General features: G+C 30.8%; 2 protein-coding genes across 3 annotated transcripts; both read right to left on the bottom strand.

Annotated features, from left to right (window-relative positions):
• Positions 1-9095: 9095 nt before the first annotated feature.
• Positions 9096-13575, bottom strand: LOC114172975 (G-type lectin S-receptor-like serine/threonine-protein kinase CES101). 2 transcript variants are annotated; one of them, XM_028057153.2, is made up of 7 exons: positions 12285-13573; positions 11954-12064; positions 11634-11845; positions 10293-10503; positions 9951-10188; positions 9741-9882; positions 9096-9657 (listed from the first exon to the last, which is right to left on the bottom strand). In XM_028057153.2, exons 1-7 carry the CDS (start codon positions 13456-13458, stop codon positions 9361-9363), a joined length of 2385 nt encoding a protein of 794 aa, XP_027912954.2. In that variant the 5' UTR covers positions 13459-13573; the 3' UTR covers positions 9096-9360. The 2 variants fall into 2 exon arrangements, 1 of the variants encoding a protein (XP_027912954.2); XR_014995899.1 differs by having other exon boundaries at positions 9643-9657; positions 9741-9865; positions 12285-13575.
• A 2761-nt stretch (positions 13576-16336) lies between these two features.
• LOC114172995 (G-type lectin S-receptor-like serine/threonine-protein kinase CES101) lies at positions 16337-20624 on the bottom strand. The gene is made up of 7 exons (XM_085667122.1): positions 19453-20624; positions 19100-19210; positions 18780-18991; positions 17316-17526; positions 16975-17212; positions 16774-16915; positions 16337-16695 (listed from the first exon to the last, which is right to left on the bottom strand). The coding sequence occupies exons 1-7, from the start codon at positions 20612-20614 to the stop codon at positions 16399-16401; spliced, it is 2373 nt and encodes a 790-aa protein (XP_085523248.1). The 5' UTR covers positions 20615-20624; the 3' UTR covers positions 16337-16398.
• Positions 20625-22282: the final 1658 nt, after the last annotated feature.

Below are 22282 nucleotides of genomic sequence, written 5' to 3'. Positions count from 1 at the left end.
TTTTTTGTTAATCAACTTCATAATTTCCTTTTGTACACAATTTTTATTACTTCTTAAATCAGCATGATGTTCATTGTAAGCCTTGAACTTTAGGCAATAGATCCTGCATCTATATTTATACAAACTTTCAAATTAAAACAAAATTAGAAATTACATACCTATAATGTGTTCTTTGTCAAAGAGTTTCAAAAATTTCTTTGTACACAGTGTTTTTAGTTGTGTTTGTGACATTTCCATCTTCATCCAATATAAGTATTTTCAATCCTATCTTGGTTTTCACTCTAGAAATAGCAACATATAGTTGGCCATGTGTGAATACAGGTTGTGGAAGATAAAATCCCACTCTAGAAAGTGTTTGTCCTTGACTTTTGTTAATCGTCATTGCAAAACATAAGGAAATTGAGAACTGTCTTCTTTGAAATTTGAAAGGCAATCCTGAATCAGATGGCACTAAATTCATTCTTGGTATAAAAATCCGGTCACCAATGTTTTTTCCAGTAATTACAGTTGCAGAAATTACATTTTTTCCCAAATGGTTGACTTGCAATCTTGTGCCATTGCAAAGACCTTTTGCTTGATCAATATTTCTCAAGAACATAATTGACACACCTGTTTTGAACTTGAGTTTATGATTTGATATCCCTAAACATTTGATATCATTTAAAAATTCAGATGTAAACCATTGATATCATTTATGCATCTAAAGCGTGCTTTTAATCAAACTTTTAAGATGGTGGTTATTGAAACTCAACGTGGATTCAAATAAAAAAAAAATGAAAATAATTTCTTTTTATTTTTTCTTCTTCTTTATTCTTTCTAGTTTTACATCTTATTTTATTTTTTCTAACTGTTTTTACATTTTAGATTCCATCAAGCGGTAGAAAGCATATTTTATGAAAATTTATTCATGAATGATTTTTCTAAATACCATTTCACCTCCTTAACAATATATATATAAATATATTTTTATTTACAAATAATTAACAGAACACATATCGAAGAACAATAACTGTAAAGATTTTATAAAAATTTATGTTGGATATACAAAAAAAATCGGTGGCGAATCTTGAACAAAAGTATTGGAGGAGTCAAATTAATATAATTTTGAAATAATTCGATTTGATCATTAGTATAATGTTTCAATAAATGACTTCTTTAACTGGACAATTTGATCATTAGTATAATGTTTCAAGATATGTGAAGAAGTAAAGTCTATCTTGTTTTCATAATAATTTTCTTTTTATCACTTCTAAAAAATGAATTTATTCTTTTATTCTTTATCAATATAATTTTTTTGTAAATAATATTAAAAAATAATTTATCGTAATCCAATAAAAATTGAGACACGTAATTATTATAATAAAAATATATTATAGTCAAGTCACAATTAAAAATCGGTTATGAATACATTATTTATTTTTCTTCTCTATTCATAAAAAAGTGAATATAGAAAAAGCTCATGAGATAAACATAATGTTTTCATTATTAAGTGAGACAAGAGACAAGAAAAGAAGAGGATAAATGAGAGCCAAAATAATAAGTTTTTGTCTAACTTTTGTTTTTCTTTATAAACAAAAGAAAACATATGAGAACGAGAGATTATTACAATGTGTGAAAAAAACTAAAAAGACAATGAGAACGAAAATAAAAATTATCTTAATAAATATTTGGTTTAATTTTTCTTTTGATTCATGTTTTTGTTTAAAAATGTTAAGTTGGTCCTCTAGTTTTTTTAGTCTCAATTTAAGTCCAATTTTTGAAAAACTTATGCAATTTGGTCTTTTACAATAAATTTCGTTAAATTTCTTGAAACAGATAAATGACTTTTTCATTAAAATTGAAACTCTTAGTATGAATGATTTGCTTTGTTGGTGTAATTAACATAATCCCATTGTAAATTTTTGAACAAGTGTCAACACCCAATTTCGTCTGGGTAAAAAATAAAAAAAATAATACAAAAAATGAATATTTAATTGAGCATAAATATATATTTCTTTTTCTTATTTCAACTTTATTTTCATCTTGTTTTTGTTTTGTTCGTTTTGTTTTTATTTTATGACTTTTATTTCACTTTATTTTATTTTATTAATGTTATTATTGTTATTATCTTATATTATTTTTATATCCATTTTAACCCTTTTTATTTTATTTTATTTTATTCTTTCTCTTTATTTAGTTTCGTTTTTATTTTGTTGTTTTATTTTATGTTCTTTGAGTTTAATATGTTTTACTGCACTTTTATTTCATATTAGCTTTTTATCTTATTCCTTTTTATTTAGTCGTTTTCCATTTTTTTATGCATATCCATTTTCATTTTCGTAACAACCTAATTCCTTTTTTATGTACCTGCAGCATTCTTTTTCTTTATTTTTACCTTGTTTTCATTCTGTTAAAAGTGTAACAAGTTTCTATCATGTTCATATCATCTTATTTTTTACCTCCACCTTTATTCTCTTTGCACTCTAAGATTCTTCCAATCACACGTTGCCACATTGCCACGGGTCCCATGTTTTCTCTCTCAACTTATTTTCTAGACATGCAAAAAAGGCTTCTTTTTTTCTCTGCACCAGCACAACCTACCCGCTGCAACTCTCTCTTACATTGTCGCTTCTCCACGTAGATTTCATGCATTAACCCTCGGTTCCATGCATTAATCTTCATACATCTCCTCTGTTTTAATCAAAAAGTTGTCGTTCTTGTGGATTTCCTCAATGATCAACACGCAACCGCCAACAATGAAGAAATCTTTCTCTCCTATAACACGTTTTCCTTTATCTTTTCCGGGAGGCCCAACACTTACTCAAAGGGAACAATAGCCACCATCATGATTCACCTGCAAAAACCGAAAAAACAACAACCCAAAGTCTACTCTCCTCCACCTACACACACAACTTCCAAGCATCCGAAGAGCACGCACGGTGAGAGCGCAAAAAGAGAACAAGGTGAAGGTGAAGAGAAAAAAAGAGTGGAAACAGCTCAGACAAGGGGCAACAGACTTGAACGAGCAGACCCAAGACCACCACCAGCAGGAGCTTCTGAGCTTCTGAGAAGTAAGCATTGTACCTTCAATATTTATGTGTGAGCATGATGATTAGTTGCATGTGGGGATGGCTGTATTTCATTGTTATTGGTTCATGATTCAAATATGCTTGTATGTGGGAACTGTTGTTGCTTTAACGGTTGAAAATGAAACACCATGACACTCTTCCATCACCAACCTCTCTCACTGCCGTCACACCCTTCCATCCTCACACAACTCGCACACATTCCATCCTTCATCTTCTTCACTAATAATCCTCCAAAAACCACCCTCGTATTGCTTCCTCCATCACTGTCACGCTCCCTTCATCTTAATCATCCATCTGCACAAAAACACGAAACAGAGACTCAAGAAAATACCCATACAAATCCCCCATTCACGTCTTCACCACTTCAACATCACACCATTCCCCTGCCCAAGAATACAAAACAGAATCCATTATCCCTCACCTCACCTTCAATCATCTCCTTCACACCACAAACCAACCCCTCCCACACGGTCACCAACAAACCGGAACCCCATTCCAGTGCCAAGCACTCAAGTCTCATTTTCCCCAATCAGCCGTGTCTAATCATAGCGCATAGATGAACAAAGAAGTAGAAACCATCGCCGGCGGCGAGGCCGGCGGCGAGTCAGAGCTTTGAACGGAGTACAAGCACCAATGGCAGTGGCCCTGGGGTTCGCGCAGAAGCAGTTCGAGTTGCGCATGAGGGGAAGGAGAGTGAAGGTCGCATAGGCTCTCGTCGCCAACGACCGTGGTAGACACTGGTGTCGCCCGCGACGGCTGTGGCCGGTGGTGGCGAGATGACGAGGTGACGATCTTTCGGGGTTGGAGTCGATGCATGCGCGAGAACAAGTCGTTGAGCCGCCGGGAACAAGGGCGACGTCTCCGGCGTCAATAGGCGCCGCGGTGGTGTGGTGATGCAACGGTGAAGGTGGTCGTTGATGGTGGTCGGCGTCGTCGCCGGCGTCCCTGGCCTGCCGGAGTAAGTGAGGTGTTGATGATGATTGGTCATGGTTTTGGTTCCAGGTGCAAGAGGGAGAGAGGGAGGTGACTTGCCTCTTGTTTTTTTTTCGGCAGCTAGGGTTTAGGTCAATTGGTTTCACTTGCCACGATTTTTTTTTGTTTTTTCGCCTTGCACCCCCATAGTTTCACCTTGCACCTACCATTATTTCGTTTTGGGCTAGAATACTGTTTACGTTCTGCACCCCTATTTGGATTGTATTAATTGTTTTTTTACACCCTCTTTGCTTTAGGAACTCCTTCGTGTACCCCCGTTTTTAATTCCTGCACCTCCATCTTGTGTTTGCTTAGCACACCCCTTTATTTACTGCACGCACCCCACCTGTTACTTCATATACCATGTGATATTCATGCACCCCATATCTTTGTCTATTGTTTTTGGGTTTGTTGTTGTGTTTACTTTGTGCACCCTCACTAATGACTCATGTACCCCATATTTTATTTTCCACTTTTATTTCTTCTTAAATATTTTCATCCTTTTATTTATTTTATTATTATAAAAAAAAACAAAAAAAAAACAAATATATTTGAAAATTATAAAAATTGCAAAAAATAGAAAAATCAAAAAAATAAAAATGTTTTCTTTCGTTTCATTGTGTCTGTTCGGTCGCTCGCACCGCGTGATGCTTATTTTCTAAACATACCAAAAATAGTTTTCTTTCTCTTTCAGTGTCTGTCCGACCGCTCGCGTCGTGTGACACATATTTTCAAGTAATTCAAAAATACAAAAAAAAAATATAAAATTCCAAAATATAAAAAACATCAACATTTTCAAACAAATAAGCTTTTAAGAACTACGTGATCCTTGATTCTCCACTGTGAGATACGTAGGAGCAAGGTCAGTCCTTGTCAGGTTCACCTCCAAACAATCAAATCATTTTCTCAAATTGTTTTCCAAATATCTTTTTTTAAAGAACTATGTAACCCTGATTTCTCACTTTAAATGAGAATACGTAGGACCAAAGTCAATCCTTGTCGGGCCCAAAAAATTTAAAAAAAATATATATTTTGTTTCTCTTAGCATTTTTGTCTTATTATTTTTGGGAAAAATTAATATTTTGAAAATCACATCAGCTTTGCGTTTTTTAATTAAAGGTACCGCCCTCGGGCGGGCGCGGTAGGGTGCTAACACCTTCCCTACGCGTAACCGACTCCCGGATCCAAAATCTGGTTTTTCGCAGACTTGTTTTGTTTTTATGGTTTTCCATAGTTTTCCAGAATAACTATGGTGGCGATTCCAAATCTTTTTTTTCAAACCCATTTTCTTTTTTGGTTCGTCGTCCAGTCTCGATTAGGGTTGCGACAACAAGAACAGAGACCAAAAGAAAAATTATACCTAAATATTTTTATTATTTATTATATTTATTTTATGTTTCTATTAACATTAAAGATGGTGCCTTATAAAAGAGATAAAAAGATACACAATTTAATTTTCATCAATTTTTAAAATCTACTACTACAATTTAAAATTTTTAATAAATTTAAAATATTATATATATATATATATATATAAAATTAAAAGAAAAATCAAAATTTTTGGGGACCATGGCCTGCCCCTAAGAAGGTTCGCCCCTGAATAAAATCATGTGTGGATTGTACTATGCTTTCATGAAAAAGAAAAAAGAAATCCTTTTGATTCTTTGAAGGGTACTTTTACGATGTTAACATTATTTTAATAAATATGCTTATTTCTTTCTAAAATAAAGTCAATGTATTCACATTAGTATGTAATAATTTGTGTAACTGATAACTTTATTATTTTAAGAAAAAACATGTATCACATTAAAGGATCAACAGTATTAGATGAAAATAGTAGTAATACAGTTTGATCGTGAAATTTATTTTGATGTTGACTTGGAATGGAGTTAATGCATTTGCAAGGGTAGATGTTAAAATTCCAAACACATGAAACCTTATCAATCCAATTAAGAACATATGAAATGAAATGAAAAGATTAGTATAAAGTTATATGAAATTAAATTAAATGAAAAGGATACTATATAGTATTGTGATTTAGACATGTTAAAGAGAGTCAATCCGACTCACACGGGTTGGCTCACTACGAGCTGAGTTGAAAATGAGTGAATCCAAACCGGTTCATTTATAGTGAATCAGAAATTTTGTAATTCAACTCAACCCACCACGGGTTAGTGGGTTAAGTGGGTTAGTGTCAACCCACATAAAAAAAATTATTTATTTATTTTTTTTAGTATTTAAAAAAATTTCAATAACCCATAAAATGACAATCATAGCAAAATCAAACTATACATTGATGTCATGCTAATTTAGAAAAAGAATTGTTTATAAAACAGTTGCTTAAGTAATTTAAAAAAATATTAGTGGGTTAAGTGGATCAATTCGACTCGAACCCGTGAGTTAAGTGATCCGAGTTGAACACTTTAAAAAAAAATGATTTTTTTTAATCTAATCCGACTCAAACTTGTAATAAACCATATTAACTTGAGTTAAAATTCATTTTGACATCTCTACTGTGTGATTGAATTGAAATGACCGTGTTGATGGGAGATAGAAGATAGATATATGCATGGTCAGGTTTCAATTCCATTTAGCTTACTATCACGATCATGGTTCAACTAATTTTTCATTAGTAATTACTACCCTATTCTAGTTAAATGTCCCGTTTTCAAAAATAATAATAATAATAATAATAATTCTTAGTATTCAACACCTGCCACCATTTCATCTATATTAAATTGCTATTGTCTTCAATTATTAAATTATTATTTTGATCATGTCACATAACATTTTTATAAATCAGTTTGAATATATATATATATATATATATATATATATATATATATATATATATATATATATATATTTCCAAATGTCAATTATTTGAATGTCAGTGCACCAGGGATTAATGCTTTAGGAAACGGTTGTATGTATCAATTGAAGAGGGTGGGAAATGGTCAATTATTTGTATTTTTATAGTATTGTTATCTGTTTATTCTATTAAAATGATAAAAAAAATTCCAACTTAAAATAAATAAAATATAATTAACTGTGTTGTTATTAGATTTTACTGTAATATATTATTTTTGCTATATTCAATATTTATTTTTTATATCATGAATTAATATATTTAATTAAAATAAATAACAGATATATAGACCTATTTTTAGGAAATTAAATGTCTGCTGAAAAAATGAAATAACATTATTATTTTTATGTAAATATATGTATAAGATGATCCATTAATAAAATCTTACTTAAATTACAAATGCCAAAAATTAATTAAATAGAAAACATTTTTCTATGACTACTAATAACTATATTAACTATAGGTCTATAAATATAAGTAGAAAAAAAATAATTTTAATTAAGTAGGATATGTGTTAGACGAAAAGAAAAAGAGAAATAGTTTTAATTAAAAATTGAATGATTTTTTAAAATTAAAAAAGGGTTTAAAATATTAGTATACTGTTAATTGGTAATTTTAAAAATAACAAAATATGGATAATTTAAAAAAAATATGAATAGAATATCTTTGCAATTGCTGAGATTTTTTTAAGCTACACTATCTCAGTATCTCATTTCTTGATATAATTTCTTATATTAATTTATTTATTTCCTAAATTAGCTTTGCTATTTATCTCTATTCATGCTACGTTAAAATAACTTTGGTATATATTAGTATAACTCTGACGAAATTCAATAAGAAAGTATTATTTTACAAAAAAATGTGTAAAATAATAATGCTACGTTAAAATAAGTTTGATACATATTTATGACTTTGACGAACTATTCAACAAGAGAGTATTATTGTACAAAAAATGTGCAAAATAAGTGAATACCTTGCGTCATTCTATGGACTAGAGCATGAATATTTGTGTATGTTATTATTTGTTGGAAATTTTAAGTATATTTTGGACATAATTAATTAGATTATATATACTCGTATGGTGATTATTGGCAGATTATTAAGTGTAAATGTAAGAAGAAATTCTTTTGTCTTGATTGTATTTGATAAATTATATATATTATTGTAAAAATATGTTCTTTGTATACATATATTGCTTAAACGATATAATTTATAATTATATATAAAGAGAATTCTCTCTTTTGTGTCCACATTTCATAATTTCAACTTTACCCTTTACAATTTAATTATTTATTAAATTTTTAAAAATTAACGGTTACTATTATAAGATTTTATAAAACTATTTACTTATCTCCTTCTTCTTTCTTCTTCTACTATTTATCAACAATTATTTTTCTCATATTTTCTCCATATATTTTACTTTATTTTTTATAAATATATTTTTATTTTGTTTATTAACTTAATAACATTACAATATCATCAATTATTAATATTATTCAAAAAATACGTACATACAGGCGCGATAGCACCTGTGCTTACGCTAGTATTTCTTAAAGAATGTTCAAGTAATAACTTATAATTGCATGTGCTGATCCAAACAATAGGGACATTCAAGGGATGACTCAAGTACTGGCTTAAGGTTTGAGAGAGAGATTGAGACATTTTTTTTTTCTTTGGATTAAATATTGCTTAAGTGCCATGATTTGCTTAAACTGTTAAGTGGCAATAGTGCATGAAATTCTAAAATGTAGTCCTTCAAGTATTGGGATAACAAGTAGTATTTTTCGTGTTGTTAAAAGAGTATATATGAATTTAACGGAAGCATGGATGTTGCATTAAGTTAACATGATAAAAATAAATTATTTAGCTTTAACTTTTGTGTGTGGTTGTTATGTGCTTATCTATTATGATAAGATTGCATTTATTATATGAACAGAAGATGTTACAGGTGAAAAATATTCTAAAAAGACTTATATGCTTGAATACATTCATATACGTGTGTTTTTTTTTATATAATTAAATAGTAAATCTATAAAATGCATAGTAGTATAATTTAGGATGTTAAATGTAAAGTAGATACAATGTAAAAGGAGTTTGTGTTACCCTGAAATTAATGTGTCTAACCTCTCAATAAAAATAGCACATTATATTAAAATGACAATATTATTAGAGATTTTTTTTTTCCATATTCATATCACTCATGCATTATATATGAAATATTGGAAATTCAAGTGTGAGTTTAAGTCTCACATTGGATATATGAGTATAAATGAGCAAGTATAACACTATATAAGGATGAAAACTCATAAACTCATTACCTTAAGGTTTTTGGCTGAGAGAGTAGTGTAAATCTCTTATATGGTTAGACTCATTGGTGTTATATCTCCTAAGTGAACCTTCTCCTCCATAGACATAAACCTAGCGGTTTGAACCTCACAATTTGTAAATAAGTTATCTTCCAGATGTGATTGACATTGTGATGTCATTATTGGAGCAATATTTATGTTGCTCTGCCTCCTTCGCACCTTTGATGGTATAAAGTGGTGGTTGTATAGGAGAAGGTAACTCAGCATTTTCATTTGAAAGAAAAGAAATAACCTCAAGCATAGTGGGTCTATCCTTTGCTTTGTCTTGAGTGCACAACAGACCTATATGAATGCATCGCATAACTTGGATGTGGTTGCTTGAACCATTCACAATTGTGTCAATTAGCTTTAGAGCTTTCCCTTCATTCCATAATTGCCATGCCTGAAACAAATTATTTCACACTCTTAAATTTTAAGTGCATCAATTCAACTTTATTTTATTTGTATTCGTTTAAGTTAACTTACATATCCTATTAGGTTCAATGAAAAATCGTCACTAATATTTTTCTTTCCGGTCACAATCTCTAAGAGTAATACCCCAAAGCTGTATACGTCAATTTTGGTTGAGATAACTCCACTCATTGCATATTCTGGAGACATATAACCACTACAAAAATGTTAAATACTTATTACAAAATATTTAAAGGAATTTTTTTACCACATATAAATACTTACTACGTTCCAACAACTCTATTTGTTTTTTCTTCTAACAATGTCCATTTAAGTATCCGAGCCATTCCAAAATCAGATATTTTTGGGTTTAACTCATTATCCAATAAAATATTACTAGCCTTCAAATATCTGTATATCACTTTTAATCTTGAATATTGATGCAAATACACAAGTCCTTGAGCAATTCCTTCAATAATTTTGTACCTTCTCTTCCAATCTAACACAGTTCTTTTGTTGGCATCTATTTAGAAAAAAACCAAAATAAACAATTAAGGAAAAAGATCAGGTCTTGAATATGTAGATGAAATATTGACTAAGCATATGAGATGAGAATATTTTTCGTACCAAAAAGGTATAAATTCAAACTTTTGTTGGCCATGTATTCATAGACTAATATTCTTTCTTCTCTGTCAATGCAAAATCCTAGAAGCCTGACAAGGTTAGTGTGCTGCAGTTTCACAATCAACATAGCTTCATTTCTGAACTCTACCAATCCTTGTCCGGAGCTTTTTGAAAGTCTCTTTATAGCTATTTTTTGGCCATTTGCCAATTTCCCCTAAAAAGATATAAATTTTCTTATTTATTTGTGAAGTATTGAGTTAATAAAAAAAATGAAAGTAAAAAACAAGTATATCAATTCATATTAAATGCATAATGCAATACCATGATAAATTGAACGGTTGAATAAACAAATTAAAGAAAAAACATTATATTTAAATAAGGTAATCGTGATGAGGAGACAATACTAATATTTTCTTTTTAATAAAGATATGTTTGTCTTAAATGATTGTTAGAAAGATTTTTTATGATATGGAATATATATATATATATATATATATATATATATATATATATATATATATATATATATATATATATTGTATTTGTTTGATGCTAACTTTTTGAGAAAGATTTCAACAACACTAATAAAATGAGTCAAACTTAGATAAGATATTAACATCAACTGTTACTAAAAGCTTAACATATTTATAAATTTTCTTGTTGTTTAATTGTTTTATTTTTAAGTATACTCATACTTAAATTCTCAACCTAAACTTTGATTTCATTTCTTCTTCCTCCTATATAATTTGGAGAGTTCTATACTGGCTTTTTTTGTATTTAGGGATCTGTTAGAAGTTAAATTTGTAAATATGGGTTTGTTGATTTTTTTTTTGCCAAACAGAGTCAAGTCGTCATGGTGTAGGACGACATTACAGGTAAAGTCGTCCTCCACCTAACCGGTTTCTCTTTTTTTTTAAAAGAAACAAAATCGTCATGGGAGACGATAAGGGAAAAGTGAAGTCGTCTTCGTACATGACGACTTCACTTTTCAGTTTTTATTTTTTATTTTTTTTTCGTAATTAATGAAAACTGAAAATTTTGAAAAAAAAAATTAAAACCAAAAATTAAAAAAAAAAAGAGAAGAATAATTAAAACTGAAAATTTTAAAAAAAAATAATAAAATTTGAAAATTTTGAAAAAAAAGGAAAAATAATAAAAACATAATATGACGACTTTGCTTTTAAAAAAAAAAAAAAGAAACCGATCGGATGAAGGACAACACTTGATCTATTTGAAAAAAAAAAAAATCAACTGATTCCTATTTACAAATTTAACTTCTAACGAACCCGTAAATTCAAAAAAGCGGTCCTATGTTACATCAGAAGGGTTATAAAAATTTGTTACCTTGTAAACAGGCCCAAAGCCACCCTCTCCGATCTTATTCGCGAAAGAGAAATTGTCCGTTGCTTGGAGAATGGTTACAAAGTCGAATTTATGTGTATCACTGCGTGTCCTCTTCTCATTCCATTGTTCTCTTCCTTCATCGCACGCATCAGAAATTTCAGTATTTTCTCCGATGTCAGAGAATACATTTGTTCGCTTCTTGCGATTTTCAACTGTATATATCATCATACATTAAAAATAATATATAAGAACTTCAAAAATATATATAACATAATAGCTTCATTTTGAAACTTGAGAATTTTGAAATGATGTAGATTAACCTGTTTCTTTTTGTTTTCTCCAGAACATGATAAAGGATGCAATGAATGAGACTATGAGGAAAAGAACTCCAGCTGCAGTACCAGCAATCCATATTCTCCTCTTCTTGCCTTCTGCAAGAGTAGAAGAGTGTTAATTCTACATATATATGTAATATGTAATAACAACACCGCTTACCAGTTACTCTATACTCATACATACATACTTTTTGAACAACTTCAACGATGCAAACTTCTTAGTAAAACTAGTTTTTTCTAGGATACAACTTAATTTTAGCTTATAAAAAGTCTTTTATCTGAAGAAGTTCATGTTGTGTTGTGTGTATGAACTTACTGGTTTTGGTTTCGCTGAGAAAGAAGAAAACTAGGCGGCCAACACCGGAACTAGTCTCAACAAAGTGTGATGTGTCTCTGCTCCATATTTCACAGCCCGTTGCATCCTTGAATGCGTAAGTGTAAGCCTCACAGGAGCAATTTTTCAAACACCTCATCCAACAATCAGAAATGGTCAAGTTCTCTCTTTCATCAAATACGTATCCCTTTCTTGACATTGCTCCAAAACTATTCCAACTTGGAAAGTACAAATCACTATCTTTCCTACATTTCGGAGGCTGTACCGTTGTACAACCGGGCACAATCTCACCGTCAACACATGAGTAAGAGACACCACTAGCATTCATTTTACCCAATGGTTCTATGATGAGATAACCAGAAACTGAAGAAAATTCAAAGTAGGTCACACTTTCATTTGAAAAGAAACTGAAGTTTAACTTCTCTCTGTCAAGTGATGATGCTTTCAGGTTGCTAAAACTTCCGTTTCTCCACTCTCCACTGCTCCAAATAATGTCCCCTCTCCATATACTAACCAATTGGTTAGTTTTGGGGTCAAGGCTGAGAGAGAAAGACCCTGACCAAAGAGTTTTGTAACTTCTCCTTGCTGTTAGAGACCATTTGTGGCCACTGTGCTTGTCATACCCAAGCTTCATCCCTGGCAACATTGTATCTGTGGGGTAATCAAAGCTCTGCCATAACACCCTCTTCACGGATCCATCTAAGTTGAATTCATAAAGCACAAAGTTTCCTGTATCCAGCAAAGACCCTCTAACACTTTTGTTACTTTCTGCTTCAACTGAATACAGCATCATAGTGGTAGTACTTGACACAATTTTGAGGTTGCCATATTGATCAATGGTGAGAACCCCGGGGTCATCGTAGATTGGATTGTCCCTGTTGGCAAGCCAAACATAGTAATAGTACTTCTTGGCTGATATGCCAAGGTAGAATTTGGTGTTAGCCTCAGACCCATCATCAAGCTGAAAGAAACGCAGTGTGTATAAAGATGAAGGCGAAATTAAACGATCGGTTGCTGCAAGGGGGTGGCCTTGGAGCAACGTGTCTTCCCTCGTGTTTGAAGGCTCTGCAAGTTGCAAGAAACTGGTAAAAGTGATGATGATGATGATGAAGCATAGCACTCTGTTGCTCAAAGTGAAAACCATTTTTGTTTGCATTTAACACAATCTGAAGTTAGCACATATATAGACAGAGGGGTTCAAAAATCTACAAAGCATAGTGTACTCTATGGCCTATCACCAGACCATGGGTTAGGTGGTCTAAGGACAAGCGATCACAGGCGGTCCGTTACAGATGGACTTTTTCTTGGGTTGTTGATGTTACAATCTTTTCGAAATGCTTTAAGGGAGTTTGCGATCGAACCGCCTTCACATTCATTCTAATTAAACTTTGTCTCCACATTTATGGAGACAAACGCCAGAACACACGGTTCTCCAATGGTGCGGAGGTACAAAACTGAATCTGTAAGTTAAAAGTAAATTAAAGTAATGTAAGTCGGTAATCAAGTTTAAAAGACAATTGGACCATGATTAAGAAAACCTTACTCACAACTCATACAAAAAACTATAAATTGGAGCTCAAGGTAAGTTGGTGAGGACCTTTAACTTGTATTTATTAACGTATTAATTACAATATCCCTATCTAAACTGACTTAAGCATCAGAGTCTTTTAGACATGTACCCCAATCCTCTGAGACAAGACAGAAATCGAACGAGGATAAAACGAAACAACGAACGATAGAGTGTTGGACAAAAAAAACTTAAAGAATTTAAAAGACAATTCGAGTGTTGGAGATAAGTGCTTAATTCCTATATCCAAATCATATATATTATTCTTTTCTTCTTATATTTCTTTAGAAAAATATCTGAGAAGTTGGTTGAATCATAGTTCCTTGTTTACTTTTAGAAAAATGTACACATAATTTTTATGTAATGCTTATCTCTTTATTCTTTCTTTGTTTCTCTGACCAACGTTTCTTAAATTATAACTGATTGTTGTCGGTTGTTGGTATATCTACACCCAGAATTTGATCAAGTGAAAACCAAGAGACACAATGAAGACGAGGTCAATGAAATTTCAAATCATAAATAAATGTAAAAATTAAATAAAAATAGTAATGCTTTAAAAGGGAGCATGTGAAGGTAGGCACAATAAATGCTAAATGCTAAAAGTTATTGATTATTATTACTATTACTATTATATTTCATATTTAATTATTAATTTTTATTTTTTTAAAAATAAAGTTATATTTGAAGTGAGATAAATGCAATTGTAACTGAAATGTGGTATAGAGACGCTGCTATTTAGTAGGAGTGCAAACAAATCATGTAAATTTATAAACTCGATTTATCCCAATATAATATACTGTAGCATGTCAAATCGGATTATCATTGGGTTGATTTGTGTCTACTTTGGTTGATCCAATTACAATTAGATTAAGTTTGGGATTTTGTGTATCAGAAAAATGCGTATACTAAGTCAACTAATTTAAACTCAATTCAATTATGAAATCAATAGTTAGATTGCATCATCGGGTTCACGGATGGAAACTCCTTATATCCATATTTAAACTAAAATTTATATTATATATCAATAAAAAGTTATCATGTATATGATATAATATGAAGATGGTAAACTTCAGTTAAAAAGTCCTCATAATTCTTTTCACAAATTAATTTAAAAACAATTTTTTTTTTAGTTTTTAAAGAAAGAAGCAGAAAATAAACTTTTTTGCAGATTCAGATTTTTTAACCATTTATCCAACAACTCTAATTTTGAAAAGCAAATTTGTCCTAAAATAAATTATTTTTAATATGAATTTTATTAACAAGAGGACCCTAACTAGATACAAGTTTTGATTTTACAATTCGAGTGATAATATGTTGGCTCTCTTATAAAAACCCACTTCATAGTTTTGTTTTATATTAATAAAAAAATTGTCGGCTGTTTTTAAAAGAGGATGTAAAAATAAGTTTTTTTCAAAAACATTTATTGTATCCCGGAGCTTATTTAATGACAAAAATGTACTTGTATGATTCCTGACATATTTTAAAATATTATGTGCAATATTAATTCTTTTAAAAAAACACAAATTTTTGATAAAAAAAAGAGGGTGAAGGTTATATAACATGAATTAATATTAAACTTATTTTGAAGTATGCACTCCATGAATAAAGTTAAATGTTTTCTTTATAATGGTTACTTAAAATAGCAGTGAAAGACATTTTGAAAATATGTGAACTAAATACTATTTACATAATTTTGAATGAGATAATTTTGCTTTGAGACTTTTGTTTTATATCTTGGTCCAAGCATTTAATTGAGTTCAATAAAAAGGAAATTTTGTATCAACTTTCTTGACTTAAAAATGATGTTTTTTTTTTTTTTATATTCTAAATCATGCTATCTAAATACTTCTCCAAATCATATTTTCTTTATTTTTCAGTTATTGTAATCCAAACTGTTGAAAGCGTAGTATGGGTATGATGTGTTGTACACTATTAATTCCAACTCACCTATTACACATATACCAAACTTTCCTTGTTACTTTACATTCGAAGAATATATGGACTATTGTTTCTTCACTTATTTGACACATAACAAAATGTCCTCCTACACTTACTTCCTACATCAATCTATCTATGATGCAAATTATCCTTTGAAGCTATTCTATTTTGCATCATTGTTCAATCAAAGTATTGTGCTGAGGGAAGTACTTTTAGTTTTCATAACATGTCATATGTCTTTGAATCTTCCCTCATCGTCTCATTGTATAGTTCCTTATATGGAGACCTTACTATATACTATTTTGTTATTTATCTCCCCACCACAACCATTCATCCTTCCTATTCCTATTTAAGTGAGTGCATATATTCATATATCTATAATTTTTATGTAATTAATTAGTAAGTCTATATAAAGTGCTTAGTAATATAATTTAGGATGTTAAATGTAAAATAGAATACAATGTAAAATTTTCAATAAATATGACATTATATTAAAATGACAATATTATTTAACAAATTTTTGCCTCATATTAAATGTGACTCACTACTATACATTGAAGTGTGAACCTCATCACACAATATGTAAATAAGTTATCTGCCATATGTCATTGACATTGTGATCTCATTATTGGAGCAAGATTTATGTTGCTCTGCCCCCTTCGCACTTTTAAAGGTATAAAGTGGTGGTTGTATAGGTGAAGGTAGCTCACTATTTTCATTTGAAAGAAAAGAAATAACCTCAAGCATACTGGGCCTATCCTTTGCTTTGTCTTGAGTGCACAACAAACCTATATGAATGCATCGCATAACTTGGATGTGGTGGCATGAACCATTCACCATTGTGTCAATTAGCTTTAAAGCTTCCCCTTCATTCCATAATTGCCATGCCTGAAACAAATTATTTACACTCTTAAATTTTAAGCAACATCAATTCAACTTTATTTTTATTCATTTGAGGTAACTTACATATCCTATCAAATTCAATGAAAAATCGTCACTGATATTTTTCTTTGCAGTCACAATCTCTAAGAGTAATACCCCAAAGCTATATACGTCAATCTTTGTTGAGATAACTCCACTCATGGCATATTCTGGAGACATATAACCACTACAAAAATGTTACTACAAAATATATAAAGAAATTGTTTACCATAAATAAATACTTACTATGTTCCAACAACTCTGTTTGTTTTTTCTTCTAATAGTGTCCATTTAAGTATTCGAGCCATTCCAAAATCAGATATCTTTGGATTTAACTCATTGTCCAATAAAATATTACTAGCCTTCAAATCTCGGTGTATCACTTTTAATCTTGAATATTGATGTAAATACACGAGTCCTTGAGCAATTCCTTCAATAATTTTATACCTTATCTTCCAATCTAATATAGTTCTTTTGTTGGCATCTGTTTAGAAGAAAACCACAATGAACAATGAATTAATAAAAAGAATGTCTTGAATATATAGATGAAATATTGACAACATATTAGATGACAATATTATTCATACCGAAAAGGTATAAATTCAAACTTTTGTTGGCCATGTATTCATAGACTAATATCCTTTCTTCTCTATCAATGCAGAATCCTAGAAGCCTGACAAGGTTAGTGTGTTGCAGTTTCACAATCAACATAGCTTCATTTCTGAATTCTACCAATCCTTGTCCCGAGCTTTTTGAAAGTCTCTTTATAGCTATTTCTTGACCATTTGCCAATTTTCCCTAAAAAGATATAAATTTCCTTATTTATTTGTGAAGTATTCGGTTAATAAAAAAATAATTAAAAGTAAAAAACAATATATCATTCATATTAAACGCATAATGCAATATATTCAAATAAGATTACATTTAAGTAAGATAATTGTGACAAATAGGGATGTCAAAAATATTCGTATCCGTGGGTATTTCTAATAAAATCCGTAATGGGTAGGAAACTAATATTAAAAATGGATACCTGCTACCCACAGGTATGAGTATTTTTGATACCCGCATGTTAACGGGGCGGGTACGAGTATCATAGTATTCATATCTGTGAATATCCGTATCCGCTAAACTTTAATTCACAAAAATACCCTTATATATATTTATATTAATAAAAAACATTTTGACCTAATTTTTCTTAAGAATCAATCGGAGAAAGTGGGCTTGTTGATCAAAGCACTAATTAAAGAATTTTCATTGTGTTGAACGTCATTTTATATTTAATTGGACTTGTATGGACTTGAGTTTGTTTGAACTTTATTTAAAATTTATGACAATGATGTATTTTATTTTATTTAAATTTATGATTAAATATTTATTTTTTAAATAATTTTGTAAATACTCACGAGTACCCGTAGATACCCGCCCGCGGATATTAAAAAAATATATGGATACCCGTATAACAGATACCTAACAGATATAAGTATGAATATGGAACGGATATTTATCTAACTGGTAGAGTTCGAGGGAGCTACTATTCGCATACCCTGCCCCCGTTGACATCCTAGTGACGAAAATGAGAGACAATACTAATATTCGTGTTTTTTAGTAAAGATACGTTTGTTGAAATCATTGGTGGAAAGATTTTTTATATATGGAATATGTATATTATATTTGATTAATATTATTGTTGACTTTGTCCAGATTCAACACTAATAAAAGAGTCAAACAAAAGAGTCAAACTTACGTAAGATATTAACATCAACTTTAATTAAAAGTTTAATGAATTCGTAAATTTTCTTTTCAATATTTGTAACTTATACTCGAGCTTAAATTCTCAACCAAAACTTTGATTTCGTTTCTTCACCCTCCAGTATAATTTGGAGAGTCCGACTTTACATCAGAAGTGAGACAACCAAAGCTTTCTGAAACTTTAAATTTTGAAGAGAAGTTCTTGAATGTGTATATAAAAAAAAAAAAAAAACAAAAATTAACTGAAAAAAATGTATGAAATAGTTTTAACCATAAGCAACAGACTTATAAGAATTTATTACCTTGTAAACAGGTCCAAAGCCACCCTCTCCAATCTTATTCGCGAGAGAGAAATTGTCCGTTGCCTGAAGAATGGTTATAAAGTCGAATTTATGTGTATCACTGCGTGTCCTTTTCTCATTCCATTGTTCTCTTCCTTCATCGTATGCATCAGAAATTTCAGTATTTTCTCCAATGTCAGAGAATACATTTGTTCGCTTCTTACGATTTTCAACTGTATATATCATCATACATTAAAAATAATATATAAGAACTTCAAATATATATATAACATAATAGCTTCATTTTGAAACTTGAGAATTTTGAAATGATGTAGATTAACCTGTTTCTTTTTGTTTTCTCCAGAACATGATAAAGGATGCAATGAATGAGACTATGAGGGAAAGAACTCCAGCTGCAGTACCAGCAATCCATATTCTCCTCTTCTTGCCTTCTGCAAGAAAAGAAGAGTGTTAATTCTACATATATGTGTAATAAACAACTACATGCTTACCAAATTACTCTATATTCATATATGCATATTATAACAAAAATAATTCTTTAACATCTCCATGCAAGACTGTGAGAGTAAAGGAAAGAAAGATAAAAGTAAAAGGAAAAATAAATAAAAAATCAGAAAAGAGAATGGATATTAAATCTGAAGAAGTTCATGTTGTGTTGTGTGTATGAACTTACTGGGTTTGGTGGTTTCGCTGAGAAAGAAGAAAATTGGACGGCCAACACCGGAATTAGTCTCAACGAAGTGTGATGTGTTTCTGCTCCATATTTCACACCCAGTTGCATCCTTGAATGCATAAGAGTAAGCCTCACAGGAGCAATTTTTCAAACACCTCATCCAGCAATCAGAAATGGTCAAGTTCTCTCCTTCATCAAATACGTATCCCTTTCTTGACATTGCTCCAAAGCTATTCCAACTTGGCAAGTACAAATCACTATCTTCCCTACATTTCGGAGGCTGTGGCATTGTACAACCAGCCACAATCTCACTGTCAACACACGAGTAAGACACACCACTAGCATTCATTCTACCCAATGCTTCCATGATCAGAAAACCAGAAACTTTAGAAAATTCATAGTAGGTCACACTTTCATTTGAAAAGAAACTGAAGTTGAAGTTCTCTCTGTCACGTGATGAAGATTTCAGGTTGCTAAAACTTCCATTTCTCCACTCTCCGCTGGTCCAAATAATGTCCCCTCTCCATCTACTAACCAATTGGTTAGTTTTGGGGTCAACGGAAAGAGAGAAAGACCCTGACCAAAGAGTTTTGTAACTTCTCCTTGCTGTTAGAGACCACTTGTGGCCACTGTGCTTGTCATACCCAAGCTTCATCCCTGGCAAAATTGTGTCTGTGGGGTAATCAAAGCTCTGCCATAACACCCTCTTCACAGATCCATCTAAGTTGAATTCATGAAGCACAAAGTTTCCTGTATCCAGCAAAGACCCTCTAACACTTTTGTTACTTTCTGCTTCAACTGAATATAACATCATAGTGTTAGTTCTTGACACAATTTTGAGGTTGCCATATTGATCAATGGTGAGAACCCCGGGGTCATCGTAGATTGGATTGTCCCTGTTGGCAAGCCAAACATAGTAATAGTACTTCTTGGCTGATATGCCAAGGTAGAATTTGGTGTTAGCCTCAGACCCATCATCAAGCTGAAAGAAACGCAGTGTGTATAAAGATGAAGGTGAAATTAAACGATCGGTTGCTGCAAGGGGATGGCCTTGGAGCAACGTGTCTTCCCTCGTGTTTGAGGGCTCTGCAAGTTGCAAGAAACTGGTAAAAGTTATGATGATGATGATGATGAAGCATAGAACTCTGTTGCTGAAAACCATTTTTGTTTGCACTTAGCACAATCTGAATTTAGCACATATATAGATAGACAGGGTCAAAAATCTACAAAGCATAAACATATTATTCTTTTCTTCTTCTATTTCTTATAGAAAAGCATTTATGAGAGAGGTTGGTTGAATCATAGTTCCTTGTTTACTTGGAAAAATGTACACATAATTTTTATGTAATGCTTATCTCTTTTTTTCTTTCTTTCTTTCTCAATCCAACGTTTCTTAAATTATAACTGATTGTTGTCGGTAGTTGGTATATCTACCAAGAATTTGATCAAGTGAAAGCCACGAGAGAGACAATGAAGACCAGGTCAATGAGATTTAAAACTATAAAAATAAACCTAAAAATGAAATAAAAATAGTAATGCTTTTTTTACATTGTGAAGTAGGCCCAATAAATGTTAAAAGATAGAGTTGTCAAAACGAGTCACCCGACCCAACCCAGTTCGACCCACGACGGATTGGTCACTTAGTGGGTCAACCTAACCTGATTCACTTATTAGCGAGTCAACAAAATTAAAATCCCACCCGACCTACCACGGGTTGACGGGTTAAACGGGTTGGCTCACTGGCTCACTTAATTAAAAAAAATACACAATTTTTTTTCTTCAATCTCAAGAAAACTAAGTTATAATTCTGATTAAAATCTAAATAAACTTCAATACAATCCAAATAAAATCCCAAATTATGTTAAACTCCAAATACAAACCAAAATCACAAAAATATAAATTATTATCTAACATCAAATCATTCTTATCACTTATCAAACTATACTATTAGAGTCTTGAATGGATAAATCTACAACATTTTCATCTCTTAAGCATCTTCTTTATCCCCATCTACAATAAAACAAGAAAAAAATAATGTTAACTAATAATATTAAAAAATTAAGTATTAAATAATTAAATTAATTTTACAGTACTAACAATAATGTTACATGTTAATTCAAAATATTACATATATATATATATATATATATATATTAATTTAATATTTAAAATTTATTGGTAGGTTGGCGAGTCAATCCCACGGGTTCAACCCGAATGAACCGGGTTCTTAGTGAGTTGGGTTCATTTTTAACCTGTACTGAAATTTGTAATTTTTTTTCAACCCGACCCGAACCCGTGATGAGCCGGGTTGGCTCGCAGGTTATAACCCATTTTGACGGCTCTACTAAAAGTTATCGATTATTATTATTATTATTAGATTTCATATTTAATGATTAATTTTTTAAAATTAAAATTATAAAATACATTTAAAAATATTTGAAGTGAGATAAATGCAAGTATAACTCGAATGTGGCATAGAGACGCTGCTATTTAAAGTAGGAGTGCAAACAAATCATTGTAAATTTATAAACTCGATTTTTCCAAATATATTTTAGCATGTCAAATCGGATTATCATTAGGTTGATTTGTGTTTACTTTGGTTGATCCAATTACAATTAGATTAAGTTTAGGATTGTGTATATCAGAAAAATGTGTATATTAAGTCAACTAATTTAAACTCAATTTAATTATGAAATCAATACAAATTCATGATGTATATGATTTAATATAAATATTATAAAATTCAGTAAAAAAATCCTCATAGTTTTCTCCATAAATTATTTTAATTTTTTTTTATTAATTTCTAAAGAAAGAAGCAAAAAATAACCGT

This window comes from Vigna unguiculata, chromosome 1, assembly GCF_037176805.1.
Source record: "Vigna unguiculata cultivar grain cowpea cultivar isolate G323 ecotype 2 chromosome 1, ASM3717680v1, whole genome shotgun sequence".
NCBI lineage: Eukaryota > Viridiplantae > Streptophyta > Magnoliopsida > Fabales > Fabaceae > Vigna > Vigna unguiculata.
This window is presented reverse-complemented; position numbering and strand designations above follow the sequence as displayed.

Excerpts from the sequence above, each read along its gene's own strand:
- LOC114172975 (XM_028057153.2), bottom strand. The coding sequence starts at position 13,458 with ATGCAAACAAAAATGGTTTTCACTTTGAGCAACAGAGTGCTATGCTTC. Across the intron at positions 12,065-12,284 it reads TCTCAGCGAAACCAAAACCA|AAGGCAAGAAGAGGAGAATA; the intron begins GTAAGTTCATAC and ends CTACTCTTGCAG. Across the intron at positions 10,189-10,292 it reads TTTGAATTTATACCTTTTTG|ATGCCAACAAAAGAACTGTG; the intron begins GTACGAAAAATA and ends TTTTCTAAATAG.
- LOC114172995 (XM_085667122.1), bottom strand. The coding sequence starts at position 20,614 with ATGGTTTTCAGCAACAGAGTTCTATGCTTCATCATCATCATCATCATA. Across the intron at positions 17,527-18,779 it reads GCTTTGGACCTGTTTACAAG|GGAAAATTGGCAAATGGTCA; the intron begins GTAATAAATTCT and ends ATATCTTTTTAG. Across the intron at positions 16,696-16,773 it reads CATTGAATTTGATAGGATAT|GCATGGCAATTATGGAATGA; the intron begins GTAAGTTACCTC and ends AATTTGTTTCAG.